The 18384-nt window shown below is 37.8% G+C and overlaps 3 protein-coding genes across 4 annotated transcripts; 1 reads left to right on the top strand and 2 right to left on the bottom strand.

Moving 5' to 3' along the window:
- Window positions 2554–4285, bottom strand: LOC18767560 (caffeoyl-CoA O-methyltransferase 5). The gene is made up of 5 exons (XM_007201175.2): window positions 3925–4285; window positions 3705–3784; window positions 3430–3574; window positions 3197–3328; window positions 2554–3064 (listed from the first exon to the last, which is right to left on the bottom strand). Exons 1-5 carry the CDS (start codon window positions 4015–4017, stop codon window positions 2771–2773), a joined length of 744 nt encoding a protein of 247 aa, XP_007201237.1. The 5' UTR covers window positions 4018–4285; the 3' UTR covers window positions 2554–2770.
- LOC18766171 (protein ALP1-like) lies at window positions 7902–9568 on the bottom strand. Its single transcript, XM_020569580.1, has one exon. It carries the CDS (start codon window positions 9479–9481, stop codon window positions 8198–8200), a length of 1284 nt encoding a protein of 427 aa, XP_020425169.1. The 5' UTR covers window positions 9482–9568; the 3' UTR covers window positions 7902–8197.
- Window positions 10528–17341, top strand: LOC18768154 (E3 ubiquitin-protein ligase MBR2). 2 transcript variants are annotated; one of them, XM_020570012.1, is made up of 7 exons: window positions 10528–10823; window positions 12572–12641; window positions 12872–14653; window positions 15306–15356; window positions 16412–16510; window positions 16586–16729; window positions 16853–17341. In XM_020570012.1, exons 3-7 carry the CDS (start codon window positions 12953–12955, stop codon window positions 16982–16984), a joined length of 2127 nt encoding a protein of 708 aa, XP_020425601.1. In that variant the 5' UTR covers window positions 10528–10823; window positions 12572–12641; window positions 12872–12952; the 3' UTR covers window positions 16985–17341. The 2 variants fall into 2 exon arrangements, with proteins under 2 accessions (XP_020425601.1, XP_020425602.1); XM_020570013.1 differs by having other exon boundaries at window positions 12819–14653.

Raw genomic sequence — 18384 nt, 5'->3', positions numbered from 1 at the left:
TCCTTGTTCACATTTCTTCCATGGAAGATCACCTCATCACCAAGAACAGAAGCAGAAACTCTCATACGATGGAAGAACAACTTTGTTTTTTTTTATTTTTTTTATTTTATCACCACTTGGTCATCACCTTACGTTAATACAATCCATATAGAAATTGAACTATACCAAACTCATTCGAATTAGATACATTTTGATAGCAATAACATTTTGAAGTTATCTAACACCAACTACAAGTTAAATAGACGAGTAAGATCAAAGAAACTATGGTCGACGTACCAAGTCATAGGCATACAAAACTTCATTGCAAGTCCTAAGCCATGACCTACACTAACCCTCTGGAAATGCAACAAAACCTCCCAGCAAGGAACTATCAAAACCCCTTTTTGAAACTGCCACTGCAGTTTTGGTCCATTCTATCTTTTTTGGCTATGTCTATCATTTGACTTTGGTGGTCTCCTCTCAAATATGACAATCATAGTTGTTCTCCTCCCAAAAAAGAATATAGATATAGTTGGTAACCTACCAAAAATGATACTGTAGCTTCTTGGTTGACGAGGATTTGTATTCGCTGATAATTATTTCAGGATACAAGCGGTATTTATATAAATACACGAGAGCTCCTAATAGAGAAATTTATACAAATATCTAACACCAACTACAAGTTATCATGAAGTGGGATAGGAATCCTTGTGGCAAGGGTAGGAACCTCATAAATCCTCGGATTATTTGGGCACTCCAAATGATGTGAAATACATAAAAATGCATGATTTCTAAATGCAGAGGTTAAAAAATCCTCACTGAGATATCTAGACCCTGTCATTCGTGTTTTATTATCTTGTCTATTTTGGAGTTTCTTTTTTGGGCTTCTTAAATTTAGATCCAAAACGATTAGTTGTTAATGAGTTTAGTCCACATGTTTTTAGTTTTAGATGTAGGTCTTTTGACATTTATTACTTTTTTGTGGTGTCGATTTTACCCTTAGTGGTAAATAAGGAAAATACATTGAAAATCTAAATTTAATGCATTATTTCCTTGTAATTGAATTTCAGAATTTAAATTTTGAATTCTTTCCTTGATAATATTCATAATATATGGATAAAATATAATTTAATCAATGAAAAGTAAAGACCCGCATAATTTACCCATTGATGAGACAAGCACCCACATGAAATTTTGTACCTAACATCCAAGTAAATAGTGTTATTATTGGCTACGAAAAAAATTTAGTGACAAATCGTGTTACTTATGAGTTAAGAACATAAATTAGAAGATTATCTATAAGTTAGGAACATAAATTAGAAGACTACCTATAAGTTAGATATAAAAATAGGCAAATAAAATTGTATGTTACCTACAAAAAATGACTAATTATTATAACATAAATAACTATTACCCGATTTAAGTCATAAGAGGCAACATTGGAATTAAAAATAATTTTAAAAATAAATAAATAAGAAGATTACATCAGAAAATATTAAAAAAGGAATGTAATCCTATGTTGCACAAAAGTCAAAGGACTTATATAAGTCATAAAATTCGAGAATTAAACCCAATTCCTCAATGAAAATTTGTATCTATATCTTTGTTGAACTTTAATACCATCGCACAGTTTTTTGGCACTTGTAAATGTTTGATGCACAAATTGCAAGAAGCCTTCTTTTTGTTATGATTAAAACCTTGCTCAAACCTATTTTCTACACAACCCAATTCAAACTATTCTAATCCGCAATGAAAAAACAAAAAATGGGTTTTCCCCAAAACTCTTTATTATTATTATTATTATTATTTTAAATAGCACATGTGGTTAATATTCTCCTAAATGCATATAATTGCATCGATGCTAAATAAAGAGATTCGGTATCCTAAATTCAATTATATATAATTGCTGAAAATAAAATCAGAAATATACATATTTAGTATGCAAATTTCAACATATTCAGAATTGTCATGAGGAGGCTTGGCCTTATTTTGTGGTTGCTTCCATGAAAAATTGTATCACACTAAACCTTGAGTACATGATTTTTATTTGTTCAGAATAAAAAATCAAATATATGACAACAAAGAAAGAGGCTCAACAAATGGGTTGTTGCTTGTTGGGATGGTCCATGGCCACCATGACCACTTGCTAACATCAATTGATTATAAATCATTATCATGATCACCACTAAACTTTGAGTTTATATTAAATGTATATATTTTTAGGTTGGACTTGCTAAGACCGGCAGTGTGCACATTTCTTGTTCAATTTATTATGATGAATGAATCTTCCCCACATTCAACCGTCGATTGACTAAGTAAACAAAAAATTGAATCACAAAAATGTCATTTTCTTACCAATACTAAACTAGGGTGTTGCACTCATAACCATCTATTTTGTTATCTATTTATTTATTTTTATTGAAATAACGTAGAAATAACTCTTGCATGAGTTGGGATTTTCATTTTATTTCAGTTGGTAAGAGGTAAGTTCAAAGGTAGGTCCTAAGTTCAACTCTTGATGTAGAAAATTAAAAAAGAGTTGGTGATACATCAAAAGACAATTTCACTCAGAAATTACGCAAAAACAAATAACGAAACCATTTTTTTGGTATATTATAATTATGGCATCAAATTTAATCAGCACATTTTAATATGGGATTAGCCTTTTAATCCTTCACCATCAACATTCACGACCCATCCAAATACAAATACACAGACAATAAAGAAAAAGAAAAGAAACACCGATTTGCTTTGCTTCATCAAGGAAATGTGATAGGGTCAATTGGGTTGCTCATTTGATCCGACGGCAGAGGGTGATGCCATCGCCAACTGGAAGCATACAGATCTCAATTCTGGGGTCAGCTGCTAGAGCCTTGTTGAGCTCCAGCACGAAGTCCCTGTAGTACCTAACGTACTTGCGGAGCGGGGCATCAGGGGGCGCGACCACGGAGCCATTCCATAGGGTGTTGTCGTAGCCGATCAAACCCCCAACCTTCACCAGGTCAATTAGCCTCTTGTGGTAGTTGATGTAGTTGTCCTTGTCTGCGTCCACGAAGATGAAATCATATGACCCATGATTCTTCTCCTGCACAGAACATCAATTGTTTTTTAGTATTATGCATTGTACCATGAATGAACCGAAATGTTACATGTTAGACTGCGAATCTGAATGAGTGACATCTGATAACATAACATGTAAGACTGCACAGAAACTTACATCTTCGACCAGTTGGTCGAGAACTGGGAGTGCAGGGCCTTCTCTGAAGTCAATCTTGTGGGCAACGCCGGCTTTTTCGATAATTGGACGACCCAAGTCATAGTTTTCCCTATTTATGTCCATGGCCAAGATCTGTGACAAAGTTCCCAAATTAATATACAAAACAATTATTTAAAATTTTTTTTTTTTTTGGGGAGGTATTTTTGATTGAAGTTGAGGGATTGATAGTTGACCTTTCCATCATCAGGAATGGCAAGAGCTGTGGCAAGGAGGGAGTAACCAGTGAAGACCCCAATCTCCATGGTGTTCTTGGCATTGATGAGCTTGAGAAGCATGTTCAAGAACTGGCCTTCATCAGCTGATGTGGTCATGATGTTCCTATATTTATTTTCCAAAATTTCCAATCCAAAATCAGCCAACCAACCAACCAATCTCAAATAAGAAATTAACAAAAGGGTTATTTACAAAATTGATGAATTTTAATCTGGTTGATGAAATCAGAACAAACCATGGGTGCTTTGCAGTCACTTCTCTGAGCTCCTTCATGGATTCAGGCTCTCTTGGGTACACACTTGTCTCCAATATATACTACACAAAATAAAATCGAAAACCCAAAAAGAAAAACATGAGCTTTAAGCTTAATCACCATCCAATTTTCTAAAATATTTTTTTTGTTGTTGGAGATTTTGAAAATTCATGGCCTTGATTGTATATATGTGTTTGGTTACCTGGTAAAGTGCATCACTTTGAAGGAGGCTCTTGTGGCCAACCTCTTGGTGCCTCCCTGCCTGGTTTTGCTGGTCTGCTCCATTGGTTGCCATTGCTAGCTTTGTTTTTCTGTTGCTTTGCGGGCTTTGGATTTCTGCAGTTTTCTTGGCTTAAAATGATTAAATGGATACAGGCAGATGAACCTGAATTTAGAAAGAGGAAAGAACAAGGTATATATGGAATGAAGTATCCGGTTCGAACCGGATGGTTGGTTGAACCGACCACCAAATCCGGTCCGGGGTTGGTGAAACTGTCCTGAGACGGTTGTGTGAGTTTTGGAACCTCAAACGAATCAGACTCGTACCTTGGAGGTGTGACCCACTCATCTGGTAGTGGTATGATTGGTTGTAGACTTGTAGCGTTCTGGTTGGCTCTTTTTTTTTTTTTTTGGTCAAAGTTGTGGTTGGTTCTTGGTGACACCATTTTGTGTATTTATCACGTCATCATTCTCTTTCCCTCAAGGGAGTTTACTTTAGAGCATTTCCAACTGATGTGTCAAAAGTGCCAAATATACATTTAATAGTTAGAAATAACATCTCACATCATTCCAATTGATGTGTTAAAGCTGATGTGGAATGAAGGCTGGAGGTTAAGATGTTATTTTTGACATCCCAAAAGCAAGATGTTAAATAAATATTTTATTATTTTTTAAAGATAACTGGCTGTTACTTTCATTTATTATTATTATTATTTATTTTCTCTTCTTTATCTTAAATGATTTGACTGTTATAATAATTATTTATTTGACATATTGAGTGGAGTGTAAAACTACGTAAATGTCAAATTGCCACATCAGCCATCAAATTTAAATTTGATGTTTGGTATTTAACATCTCCCTTGGAATTTCAGCTAAAACTTTCTAATTTATGGAAATAATAACAAAAGCGGGAATTCGAAGTTACAATCTTTTTCAACATTGAAAAGAGTACTGCCATTAAACCAAAATTTATTTAAAGATAGATTTCTCTCAAATTTTAATTACGAAAGAAATTTCAATATCACAATCATATATTATTAAATTTGTTTTGATTTTTATAGTAAATACATTCAATTTGCATGGAGTGTTGTGTCACATCCTAGAATCGGCTCCGCCGTAGCACGATATTGTCCGCTTTGGGCCCCCCTCTCTGCCCTCACGGTTTTGTTTCTGGGAACTCACGAGCAACTTCCCAGTGGGTCACCCATCCTGAGATTGTTCTAGCCCCCAACTCGCTTAACTTCGGAGTTCCTACGACTCCGAAGCCAGTGAGCTCTCAAAAGGCCTCATGCTAGATGGATGCGGGTGTGCACATAAGGCACATCACCCCCTCTCCGTTGGTTGATATGGGATCTTACATGTTGTTCCCTGTGTGGATGACACTAGCTTGTATTATTTTTGCTTTGCTAAGTTGACACTGTTGTAACTTATAGTTTGGGTTATAATTATACTTAGCTTTGCTAGCTAATGAATTTGAGAATGCCAATTTCATTAAAGTTAATGTAATCACATGGCTAGGTGGGATCCACTTCCTTTTTTTAAGTGGAAAATAAGTTGGTAAGAGTGCGATGAACTTGGCATTTTAGGCGTCGCGGTAGGCGACCACCTCCTCTCTCTCACTCTAAAGTTAAGCCTCCTTTCTGCTAAAATGAGGAGTTGTTTGGATCTTATTACTAAAATCCTCTTCTTTTTTTCCTTTCTTTTAACAACAAAATCTACTATTACGAAGTAGCTGTGTTCGGATTAGTCGCACCCACGCGTAAACAACTACCTTAAGTATTTCTCCTCATAGATGCATTCTTAGTACTGTTAATACTTTTATTATGTAAATATAATGAAAAGTTTAGTTGGTAGGTGAGGTAGGGTGTTCCTTTGCTTATCAGACACTTGGAGGACAGAGAACGCCATTTTGTCCTTATCCTATGAAGCTTGGTCCTCATAATGAGACTAGTCCAAGGTTCACCAACCCCACTGGCTGGCTTTTCGTTAAAATTTCAGGACATATCTCTTTTTGCATAATTATAGTCTATGCAGTACATAATAACCGTTTGTTTTTCTTTCTAGTCTGGGGGTGTAATCTAAATGTGCTGTCAGTTCTGAATTCTACAGCCTTGCCTTTCAACTATTGAAAAAGGCCATGATTCTGTGCAACCAAGGTCTTGGAGCAGTTATGTAAGGAGGCAAGGCCAATTCCTTTGTTATCAAAGCACAACGGTCTAGGAATACGGGGCTGTCTACTTACGAAAATTAACTCTTAGCGATTATCGAAGCCAATACGTCATTAGAACTTAACTGATCATCGAAGCCTTAAATACTTTTTCGGAGCAAAGGGTTTACCTTGTTGCAGCAGAAATGGTTAACCAAGCTTCTCGGTATGCATTACGAAACATAACATAAGAAGGGAGTAGAGAGATCCAAACTGGCTTAAAAGAGTAATTACAAGCCACAAGGATGGTCTAGATAGTTCATTACCTGCAGGATAACTTCGATATTTTCACAATTAAGCTTGAAGTTACATGTCCATGGATTTTATTGAAGGGATTGCTCAAGTCAAAAGGAAAGGATTTAACTTGGTGGTAACAGACAGGTTTACTAAATATAGCCACTTTTTGGCTCTAAGTCATCCTTCTACAATACTTGACGCATCTATTTCTAGCCATGATATTGAGCATGGAAGACTATCTATTTGTGACTTGACAAAGTCTTCTAAAGCTATCAAACAAATGGGAAGATTTAATAACTTATCACCATCTATTATTCGGAACTGAGCCTGCATATGAGCACTGCCTATCATCCACAAACTGATCGACATACTAAAAGAGTTACAAGCTGTTTTGAAACATATCTAAGACGCATGACAGAGAAAGACCTCAAAGTGAGTAAAAATATCTTGATATTGTCCTCATGTCACAACCCTATAGAAACTAGAAAGACAAGCACAAGTTGCTGCAGCGAGAATTTGCTCAAGCCGAGAACATAATGAGACAATTTGCAGACAAAACTCATAGTGTAAGATCATCTGAAGTGGGAGATCTAGTCTATCTATCAATGCAACCATATCGACAGACTTTTATTAACATTAGAAAAAAATTGAAGTTAGCTGCTACGTATTTTGGGCCCTTTCCAGTGGAAGCTAAGGTTGGTTCAGTGGTTTATAAATTTTACATCATGATTAAAAAATTCACCCTGTGGTCCATGTATCCCAGCTTAAGAAGCACATTGGGAGATATGTAAACCATTACCTAAACTACAAAAGGTCAGATTTTTGTTGAGGCAGTAGCTGCACTAGCTTGCATACTAGTTAAGCAGTAACCCAAGCACTACTACTTCAGTGGTCTTAATTAATTCCAAAAAATGCAACTTAGGAAGGTTGGTTTTTGATTACCACCTTGTGGACAGGGATTGTGTGGAACGGCAGGTAACTTGCCATACCCCAGCTACCAATTAGCTGAAGAAAATAGCTATCCTGAAGATTTAGCAAAATGAAGCTGCTGCTTCTATTGATACTGAGCTGTGAAACAGTAGTGGCTGGTTTGTTGTGCAAATGCTGAGCTATATAAGGAAGAGGTGAGAAGGATGTTGAAGATCAAACTGAAGAACAGTTGACTAATTTGATGAGGAGCCAACTAAATTTCTTAAATGAATGGTCAATTATAATGCAGAATAGTCAACTACATTGGCTTACTGTCAGATGCTATAATGTGTAGTTTCAGATATTGTGTTTTCGGTGTGGGCGGGATTAGTTAAGGGAAGTTAGATTGTTACTTGATTAGTTTCTGTGCTAACAGCTTGTATTCAAACCCTTTCTGATTCTTGTTACTGCTTTCAATAAAGATTCAGGAATTTTTCTTGAACTTAAGGCTTCCTGTGATGGGATTCTAATAGATCACAGAGAAACTATTTTAATTTTTAATAATTGAAAGATTAAGCCTTTATCAAGAAATGGATAACAACGCGCAATTAATAGTATCCACATTCACAACAGGAAATCTTTGCACTTTGATTATTGTAGAAGATGCTGAACATGAGTACATCTTCAAAAATAAATTGGCAAAAAATTATTGCAAAAGCAATTTCTAGTCCAAAATAAATAAAGAATAGAAAAGAAACACCAGAGTAAATTGCATCAACAGTATTTAATCCTGAACAAGAAAGAATCTGAGATTACCTGTTAAAACAAAATTGTTCTAGGTTGCTCCCTCTACTGAACCAATCTCCCAGATGGATTGCAATTGGACCAAAGAACTAATATTGTTTCAAACTTGTGTGTTTTGAAACTCTTTTGCTTTTGCGGCCAATGCAGTTCGTATTACAGAAGCCTTCCTCTCAATTGAATTCTCCTCCAAACTAGTATCCCTATAATACTGAGAGCTCTGATCGTACAAAGAGTAATCATCCACATCACACATAGCAGAAAAGTCCTCCCTCCTTAGCAAACCATTATGCAGTATAGAACAAGCACCAATATAAGCAACTGCCATCTTGAACTCCTCTTGTATTGGCCGGCTCAAAATACCCCAACTCTTCAAACTAACAATGGTCCTAAGCGCCGAAAGGCGCATCAGATTGTGTGCTGCATTGAAATGCTCTTCATTTGAGCCCTTCGCAGCATCAACAAAAGGGACCATAAGCCAAGGAAGTAAAGGGTACCCTTCATCTCCAATTAAGTACTGATTTACAGCCACCCCATCTACATTAACTGGAGGAGAATTCAATAACCTCCCTGCTTCAATATCCTTGTACAAAGTTGACGACTTTAATACTCTTGAATCACCCTTGTTGCCACGAAACCCGGCAACAATGCTGAGAATTCGCGATGAAGAATCGACCATGATTTGGGCAGCAATGCTCTCCTCGTGAAAGCCACCATTTTTAACAGTCTTAAACCTTGTACAATCAATCACACCACAGCAATTGGGCAACCCAGTTTGGCTTCCGAAAGCCGCCGATACAGAGGCAAGCTCATTTGGGTTGGGAAATTCAATCCAGAAACGGTAATTGGTGCAAAGAACTCGGCACAATTGCTTGGCACAGAACCTTGCCACGGGCTCCGAAACCCCGAATTGCTTCGAGATTTCGGGGTAGCTGGAACCGGTGGACAGCCGAAACAGGCCGATACCGAGACGAAGCTCGGCGGAGAGATTGAGCGGCAACCCAACTGGGTCACGACACTCGAGCAGCGGCTCGAGTAAACCACAGAGCCATTCGAAGGTAGAGTAGGTCATTCTGAAGCAGTTTCTGAACGAGTCGGGACTGCGAGTCAAACCCAGTTGGACCGAGTCGCCGCCACCGAGTTCTTGGTCCTTGTCATGGTCAGTGGGCTCCGAATCTCGTTCTGAGAAATGGGTTCGCTTTCGTTTCCTTGAAAGGGTGAGGAGGGAAAGGGTGGCGGCCATTTCGTGGGAAGAGAGGAAGCTGTGGGCGATTGGGAAAACATGTGCGCAGGAACTGGATGAATTGGTGGAATTGGGAGAAAGGAGGAGGAGGAGGATGAGTTGCGAGATGGAGGAGAGTAAAGCTAGAAGTGTGGACGATTCCATTTTCTCATGGGCTTTTGATTTTGATGTTCTTGGGAATCGTGGGATTGAATCTCTGGGAGACGAAATACAAAAGCCACACCACCTGGCCTCTTGGAAGCTTCTTTTGGGGCACGTGAGAGAAGAAATACAAAATAGTATACTGGGATTTTTTTTTCCCAATTTTCATTTATCGATAAGCGTAATTTAGAACATTATTTATTATTATTAGGCTGTTACCTGAATCTCTATTGATTTATTATAAAATTCACACTAAAAAAAAAGCAAAAATTGAACTCTTATATTGATTTACTATGAAATCTCTATTGGCTATACTTATTTGGACACATGATCACCTAATCGCTAGGAAGGTATTTTTTTTAATATATAGTATAGCCGCTCAGTTATACTGGAATTTTTTCTTATTTTTAAAAATAATTTTAACACGTAGGCACCTAATCACTAGAGTAATTCTCTTTTTGATATTTAAAAATAGCATAATTGCGCGGCGATACCCGATTTTTGCTATTGGAAACAATTGAAAGTTTAGCTAAAATGGGCCTGCTAACAAGTTTGGATGAGGTTGAAGCCCACCGGAAATCATGGGTCACAAGCTCTTTAATGAGCCCAATAGCATTGCAAGCAAACAAGGGAAAAAAAAAATCCGAAAGAAGCAGAGAGCAGAAAAGGGAACAAATCTTGCAGCACTGCAACTCTAAATTAAAGTCTGACAGGAGGTGGAGACGACTGACCGTATAACGAGGGGAGCTTAGCTCACGACACTCTTGCCACAAAGGAGCACGCCACCTCCTGCATACAAAAAATTATATTATTAAATTAAGTTAAACAATTTATAATTATATATTAATAATATTATTAGCTGATGTAGGACCCACAACGAGTGCATGCAAGCTATGTGGACATCGAATTGGCTGTGAGTACTCGGACCCAAACCCAGCCCCACCCATGACCCACCCATCTCAGCAAAAATCTCAAACCATCATCAACATTCAACATTTCAACGTTTCAACATTTACATTAACATTACTCTCTCTCTCTCTCTCTCTCTCTCTCTCTCTCTCGTGTTTATGTTCTCATCAGCTTCTCTAATTTCTCTCTCTCTCTCTCTCTCTCTCATTTCTCTCTCTCATCCATTGCTCAGTTGGGCTTTGTCGTATTGCGGGTTATCTCTTTCGCAGCAGTAAATTATTATTATATTATACATAAAGATGAGAAGTAGTAACTGAAGGAAGAAGAAAAATCAGACTCAGAGACAGAGAGAGAGACAGAGTGGGAAGCGTATTCTCACCATTTGATCCCTGCCGTTTCATCTGTGATCTCATCCTCCTTCTCAATGTCTTCTCTGGTACTTCTCTCTGGGTTTTGACTATCATTTCTTGTATTATCATCTTCCATTTTCAGTTTTATTCCCTCTTTTTTGTGGTTTTCATTTCATGCCAATACGATAAGAATTAGAGCGATCGGAGCCGACCCAAAGGACCCTGCTTTCTTTTCTTTAATACTATATGTTTTCTTCTCCCTAGGCGGTTGTGCTTTCTGGGTTTGGTTTCTTTTTAGTTTCTTTTCCTGGGTTGGGTCATTTTGCTATCGAATCATTTAAAAAGAAATGAATTTGGTTGGTTTTTGGCAAACATTGCAAAGATCCTCAGTTGGGTATTTTCAGAATTAAGCCCAGTGCAAGGAATTGGCTTGGGTGATTTTTCCCAAGTTTCGCATTTTCATTTTTCTTTTTGTTGCGTTTTATGAGCTTATCATTTACTCCCCTACCCATATCATGGGTTGTAGGTTGTGCATGGGAAGCATTACTATTGCAGATGTTTAGTCCTGCTTGCATTGTTGCTCGATTTATTATTTTGTAGTTTTTCTCTGTTCTTTTATCTTTTGAAAAGGTTAGACTATGGACATTTGATTGAGGGCTATAATAGCACTTGATGTTGCATTCTTGTTCCTGTGGTGATTTTCCTCGGTATAGCTTTATAATTCTGCATCTCATTTGGGCTAGCAAATTGCCTCTCATTTTGTTTTTGTTTTGTTTTTTCTAAAGTTGTTGTTACAACATTCTGTTGGGTATTTGCAATCCCCCTAGAATCACTGACAAATCAATGGCCGTTTGTAGCAGTGACCATTGTTCTTTAGGTTGTGTGCACCACTTAGATTCATACGCTGCACTGTTTCCAGTAAGTAACTTCTACAGAAAGTTTTCACTGCAACATAGCCAAGACAGAAGTTAATAACTGTCATTACATAATTTGACATATATGGCCACAATATAAATTGCTCAGAAGAGTCGAATTGAAATGGAATTTGAATGTAGGAATGGAATTGAGAGTGTGAAAGTTGCGAAACTCTCCTGGTAATCTTAGATCAAAATGGTCTGAGTGACTTTAATGATAATGGAAGTAAATTTGTGTTTTCTTTAGGTATAAGCAGTAGTGTTTAGAAATTAAGTTCATTTTATTTAGTTTTTGTGGGTTAATTCATCTTGCGGGATTCCCCCTAAGTTGTAATTGAGTGACCAGCTTCACCAGAGTATGACCAAATTAAATTTGAGTGTGACTTAGTTTTCATGAGTTCAGCCAGGTTCTGACCTATTTTGATCGGTTCTTTCCACTAACTAAATCTGTCTGAATAAGTTTGAGTCCAACTTCTCTCTAACAAGGAGAGAATTGTACGGGTTAATTGGTTTTACGTATAATTATTTAGGGCCTAGTTATATTAGGATAGTTTAGGCATTTATTCTTATGGGGTTGCCTATGTAAAGAGGCTATTTTGTAAGAGGGTGATCTAACTCTGTCGTATAATTGAAATTGATTAAGATTTATTGATTGAGAATCAGTTCTCTGTTCTCTTAGTTCTATCTATTCTCAATTTGCCCTACATCACTTTTTTTTTTCTTCCCCTCCTTTGTTAAACTCCTGTGACTGTTTAATTATGTAGTTTTACCTTTTGTTAGTATATTTGAGGCCAATTCAGCTGTAACTGATCTGCTAGTCGTCAGCCTGTCAGATGTGCCTGTCACTTATTTTAGTATTAATGTTTCATGCACTTTCTAATTTTTGCCTTCATATGTTTTTTCTTTGAATCAATTTTCAGGGTCAGGGTTTTCAGTTGAAGACATGTACATAATGCAAGAAATTTATTCTATATCATCCAATCTCTGTTAGTAAGTAGATATCCGATGTTGCAAGAATTCACGTTCAGATTTTATCTTCTCTCTCTCTCTCTCTCTCTCTCTCTCACCGCCCCCTCCCCCCATCTTCTAAATCCTGTTTTGTCCCTTTATTATTTGTATTTGAATTTGGATTTTTTTTTTTGCAATTGTGTACCTGTTACTTTCAAGGTACCAGTATTGAGTTGAGATTTATCCTTTATACTGCTGTGCACATATTCCAGATCTTCCGGAGAAGTGTTTAATCCAAACCACCTGTAAATATAGTGTCATCTGCACTTTACAAGGTTTATTTGGTGAGCCTAATGCAAGGTCAAGGGAGTAGTATTGATACTTTCCCAGAAATCACAGAAGTTGGGCTGGGATCCATTTCCAACAGCACTGGTATGAGTCAGCAGACTTCTCTGAATAATATGCTAAATCCTGTAGAAACCCGGTTGTCAAGTTTTATGGTGACGTCTGGTGAGATGACATGTTTAAATGCCACTAGTCATGACTCCCAGACCTTGACTGGTTCAGGTGGACCTAGCTCTAGATTGAATATTGAAAACCCAGTTGATGATGATGGGATGAAAATGGAACAAGGTTGGTCATCTTCATATAGTGCTTGTCCTGTGATTGGTCAAAATTCAGAAGAAAGACGAGTTGAACAAAATAATATCCTTTTCCCTGGGCGAGCTATCAGTGGCAATCAGACTCAAGGTGGGCCTTCTTTTTCTCAGGGTTCTAGCTCTAATTATATCCCTCAGAATGCAGATCTAAATGCTGGATATGTGGGAAGTAGCGGTAATTGTGAGCATGGTATGGAAGCTAATGCAGAACCTAATCTCTACAAGTCAAGTGGATTAGAAACAGAACAGACATCTTCTGGAAGTGGTTCACCTGATATTGTTGGGACTTCATCAGGAAGCTCTGATTATGTGGTTGGGGAAAGTGATGGTAATCCAGGCTCTTCTTTCGGAAATTGGGGTTCATCCTGCAAGCGAAAGGCCCTTGAGGGTACTTCTGGCCAGGCTTATCCTGGTGGGAGTTCTAGCTCCTTTCCACAAGCTGAAAATGGTGCTTGGAATACTGGTCCTGCTCGTTATAATCCTTCTAGTAATTTAAGTTTATCGACACCCTTGCGTAATTCCCCTAGCGGTAGTCCGTCAGAACAGCAGAACTCAAGATCGAGGGTTGGTTTGAGACTTGGAGCATCTGATACCTTAACTTCATTAGGTGTTACGGGCAATGCAGAAAGCCCACTGAGACAATTTTTTGCTAGGGGGGTTTGTACTGGGCCTCAGCAAGAATCTGCACCGTCTAATTTATCATCACAAGGGAGATCAACAACTGTAGCTGCAACAAATTCGGGTGGTCCCCAAAGCCAGTTTCCTGCTATACATATGAGCGGTTCGTCTGGAAACCTGCTTCCTTTACCTTGGAATGGTGCTTCCAGTTCAAGAGTGGGCAGCTTATCAAGTTCTCTTATGTCTGGATATAGAGGTGCTGAGCTAAGAGAAGAAGCAAACTTAAGAAGCATTCCCAGAAACAATGTGGAGCATTCCACATTCGCAACTGCCACTGATATGAGAAATTCAGCACAGGATCCAACAGGTTGGAGTTTGGCACCTGGAGACATAAGCACTTCTATAGGTGCGCCTTCCTCTTCAAGAATTGGCTCTAGTTCTGGCATTCGTTCTTTGCCTAATCCTGCATGGATCCCTCTCAACAACCCTCCAACCGAAAATCATCAAAGAGTAACAGAATTTTCTCCTTGGTCTTTGTTTCCATCTTCTGATTCTCAACCTGGAGGTCATAGTCATTATAACCCAGTACCTCCAAGAGCTTCTGCTTCCTCTCAGGATTCAGGAAGTTCTTCTGGATCTAATAACCAGGGTCGTCATCTACCATATCCTAGGTCAGCATTCTCGGTGGACCGGCAGGGTGATGATGTTCTTAATATGCCCCATTCACTACGGGCATTAGCAGCTGACATTGAAGGGAGGCGCCGACTCATATCTGAGGTTTGTGCTCTATATTTCTTTGTCCTGTTTTTCGAGTTTACTCATTTATTCTTTATAGTCTGTATAACAAGGGTATGCCATTTTCAGAATTGAGTTTGCATTCCTTTTTCTTTTGAGTTGTGCTATTTCCACCTCCCATTACCCACCCCATTTTAAATAATTTTTTATTACAAATTTACCCTTGCACAAAATTACTTTAAAGGGCAGCATTAGGAGAAGAGGCCAGCGTCATAATCTGATTATCAAGAAAAAAAAAATAAGGGGTTGGAAAACTGTTCATAGGGTGGGTGGTTGAGTTGTCAAATTAGAGGTTAAAATTATTTGTATGTTCTTAGGGAGCTAATTCTGCATTGTACTACTGCATTACCGTAGATCGTATTTATCTTTGACCTCTGACTAGCAAAATTAAGCTGTTCTTTACCATTTTGATATTTGTTATATTCGTATTTAAGACATTTTGTTTGTTAAGGATCAGTTTTATGGTTGGATATGGGGTTGAGTGGAATTATTTAGCACACCATCGAAAAATTCTTGCCTCTGATTAGAGAGATGATGACATTAATGCTTTCAATTTTTGTTCTTGTATATCCACTAATTTTTGCAAGAACCATTCCCTCTGGAACTAACAATTATAATTTACTGTGTGTACCAGATTCGTCAAGTTCTGAATGCTATGCGCAGGGGTGAGAACTTACGAGCCGAGGTTTGCTATTGACCTCTACATCAATTTCTGTTTGATTTACTAGGAATTCTATATGTTCTATTGCAACTGGTAAGGTAGTTTTGGTAGCTGGCTTAGGCTGATAGTCATTGTCTTTTGAGAAGTTCAAAAATATGGAGGTAGAAGGTTAGATGTCTTAGATTCAAGTTTTTTGTGCTGCCTATGCTTTGATTAATTTAACATTAGATTTTTCATCCATGTGTACATTGAAGTGCCATAGCACTAAACAGTGAGCTTTGTTTGTGCTAATGGAATTTAGTTATTTGCAATTGCAATAATTAGTGGCTCCTAGGCCTTCATATTTTTTAGGTCTATTGCATTACATCTGATTCTGTCTTCTTGTGGAAAAAAAGCTGTGGTAATATCTTCCAGCTTAATTTTCCATAGCTATTTCTGTATAATGAGACTAATGAGACCATATCTATGAACAGGTTTAGGAATCTGTTTTTAACTGCTACGGTGTATATACCAGCTTAAATAATGGTGTACTGGCTGTGACATGGAGAAAACCCGCCAAAATGATCTTAGTACAACTATATGTAGCTAACAACTTTCTAATGCTATGTGAAGCTGTTTAGTTTATTTTCTTTTGCCCTCTGGCAATAGATCTGCATGCTTTACCAGATGAACATGCTAACCAACGGAGAACTATGTCCTATGAAAAAAACGTAGCAGAAGTATGGTTATTCCACCATTTTTTGTGCGGCACATTGGACATTGTTCTTTGTGCATGGGCATTATATAGGATTTTCTTTTGAATAAGTGCATAAAATATCTATATAATCAATTATCTTTAATCTCCGTGATATAGATTATAATTTGATTGGTGTGGGAGAAAATGGCATGCGGGAAGAAATTATACGGTTGTGGAAAAATAGTTTGTGAAACTAACAATTATTAGGGGGAGCACAATTAAGCTGCAAGCAAATGGGTTTGTCTATGATTGTATATGTTTAGCAAGGGGAAGAACGCTTAGCTTATTGCTATATACAACAGATTGTATATGTTTGACAATCGAGCTTCGTATGTGATGTCAGGATTATATGCTCTTTGACCCTTTCATATATCATGGCATGGCTGAGATGCACGACAGGCACAGAGACATGCGCCTTGATGTTGATAACATGTCTTACGAGGTAAAATGGGGGCAAGTATTTTCCCATAGGTTTTTGCTTCAAAATTGTTCCCATAACTATACTGTTGGACAATAGGAACTGTTGGCACTGGAGGAACGTATAGGAGACGTTAGCACTGGACTGAGTGAGGAGACCATTGTGAAGTTAATGAAACAGCGAAAATTTCTCTCGGTAACAGCAGAATCCTCAGCAGATATGGAACCGTGCTGTGTCTGTCAGGTATGAGCTATTTGGCTATGTGGCTATGTCTATCCCCACAAGAGCACAGCTAGTTGCTTTCAAGTACTTCATGCAGCTGATTTACTTATTCTTGTTACCTTGTTCGAACCCTTATCGTGGCAGGAGGAATATAATGATGAGGATGATATTGGCACACTAGATTGTGGGCATGACTTCCACACCAAATGCATCAAGCAGTGGCTAATGCAGAAGAATCTGTGCCCGATTTGTAAAACGACAGCGTTGCTTACTTGAAGGGAGAACCATCGATGCCCAAGCCTGAAATTTGATTTTCATGCTGCTGTATCATTAAACCCAAAAGTTGGGTGGAGAATCTAGTCCTCCCTTCTGGACTGAAACTGGTTTTATTTGTGCATGGACTGCATGGTTTCATAAAAAGAGGAAAGGGCAGCCGTGACTGAAAAAAGAAAATAAAAAGAAACTTTGCTGCACCGGTCCTAAAAGGATCTGTTTATTGGCTACTGAAGGATCCCTTTTATTTATTTGTTTTAATCACCATGACAATAATGAATATATTGGAATAATACTTCTGACATTATGAAGCCTTTGCTATGAGTTTGGGAGATCGAACTGTTTCATTATTACACGTCATATGCAGAGATTTCATTTTAGTTTTATTCTTGTTTTGTTTAATCAAATTGTTGTCCCGATCTCATTTGTGGATCTTGAGTTTCGGAGATGGGCTTGTCGGATCAGAACTATGATGTTGCTTTGGTGATTTAAAAGTCATCTGTGTAGAAGGAAACATTTACATTAAATAAATTATGGTCTTTTTTCGAAGGTGGAGGGCTTGTTTGCATTGATAATTGGATCAATTCAGGATGAGAACAAAAACAACAGAGGAAGTTGTGCTGTCTAGTAAGAGAATGCAGCTGGGTTTTGCAGGGAGATTTGGATGAATTCAGAATGGAAGAAAGAGATAGCGTGAAATGGAATTAGTCACAGAGGACAGTTTCTGTGATGACCGTGCAGGTTTCTTATGCCTCTTTGGTCCAATTGCTAGGGGCTCGTAGCTCAAGCAGGGTTAAGGGCAATTACCCTTGCACTTGAAGTCCTGTGTTCGAATCTCCATTCGCTTGTATTAAAAAAACAAAACAAAACAAAAACAGAGGTTTAAGAAACTTTTTAAGTTCTAAATCCCATCTAAATGAATCTTTCTTGAACGCGGAGATAATAACCTACATGGGTTATACAAAATGAGGGATTTTGATTTGAATTTTTTAGTGTAAATTGTTTACTAAGGATCCTAGAAAAAGCACATGGCTCCAATGATATGAATAGCTAAAGAATCGAAACCAACTTCCTTTACATTTGCATTAGATTCACACAAGTACAAGCCCTACTTCACCCTCAATCACCTGGGCCTGCTCCAAGTTAGCTGAGAGACAATCAAACAATCAACTTTATCCCTTCAGTATGAGGAGGTTTGCAGGCTAAAAACAACACCTGATGTTTAGCAGCTTTATTGCTTTGCGGTCAATTTACCATTCAGCAGCAATCATCACTATAATGTTTGTTTGTTTGTATTTTTTTAAATATAAGAAAAGGGAGAATTGAACTTAAGACCTCGGGTGCATGAGTAAAATATTACTCTTAATCACTAAAGTTACAAGCACCTTGTTCTAGTGGCACAC

The sequence above is a fragment of the Prunus persica genome, chromosome G8, assembly GCF_000346465.2.
Source record: "Prunus persica cultivar Lovell chromosome G8, Prunus_persica_NCBIv2, whole genome shotgun sequence".
In the NCBI taxonomy this organism is placed as follows: domain Eukaryota; kingdom Viridiplantae; phylum Streptophyta; class Magnoliopsida; order Rosales; family Rosaceae; genus Prunus; species Prunus persica.
The sequence above is the reverse complement of the archived record's forward strand: the minus strand, read 5'-3'. Positions and strand labels throughout refer to the sequence as shown.

Bases quoted from the DNA above. Each gene is read 5' to 3' on its own strand.
- LOC18767560 (XM_007201175.2), bottom strand. From the start codon at position 4,017: ATGGCAACCAATGGAGCAGACCAGCAAAACCAGGCAGGGAGGCACCAA. The intron at 3,785-3,924 runs GTAACCAAACAC...TATTTTGTGTAG, and splicing joins AAAGTGATGCACTTTACCAG to TATATATTGGAGACAAGTGT. The intron at 3,065-3,196 runs GTAAGTTTCTGT...TGTTCTGTGCAG, and splicing joins TCGACCAACTGGTCGAAGAT to GAGAAGAATCATGGGTCATA.
- LOC18766171 (XM_020569580.1), bottom strand. From the start codon at position 9,481: ATGGAATCGTCCACACTTCTAGCTTTACTCTCCTCCATCTCGCAACTC.
- LOC18768154 (XM_020570012.1), top strand. From the start codon at position 12,953: ATGCAAGGTCAAGGGAGTAGTATTGATACTTTCCCAGAAATCACAGAA. The intron at 14,654-15,305 runs GTTTGTGCTCTA...TGTGTGTACCAG, and splicing joins GGCGCCGACTCATATCTGAG to ATTCGTCAAGTTCTGAATGC. The intron at 16,511-16,585 runs GTAAAATGGGGG...GTTGGACAATAG, and splicing joins TTGATAACATGTCTTACGAG to GAACTGTTGGCACTGGAGGA.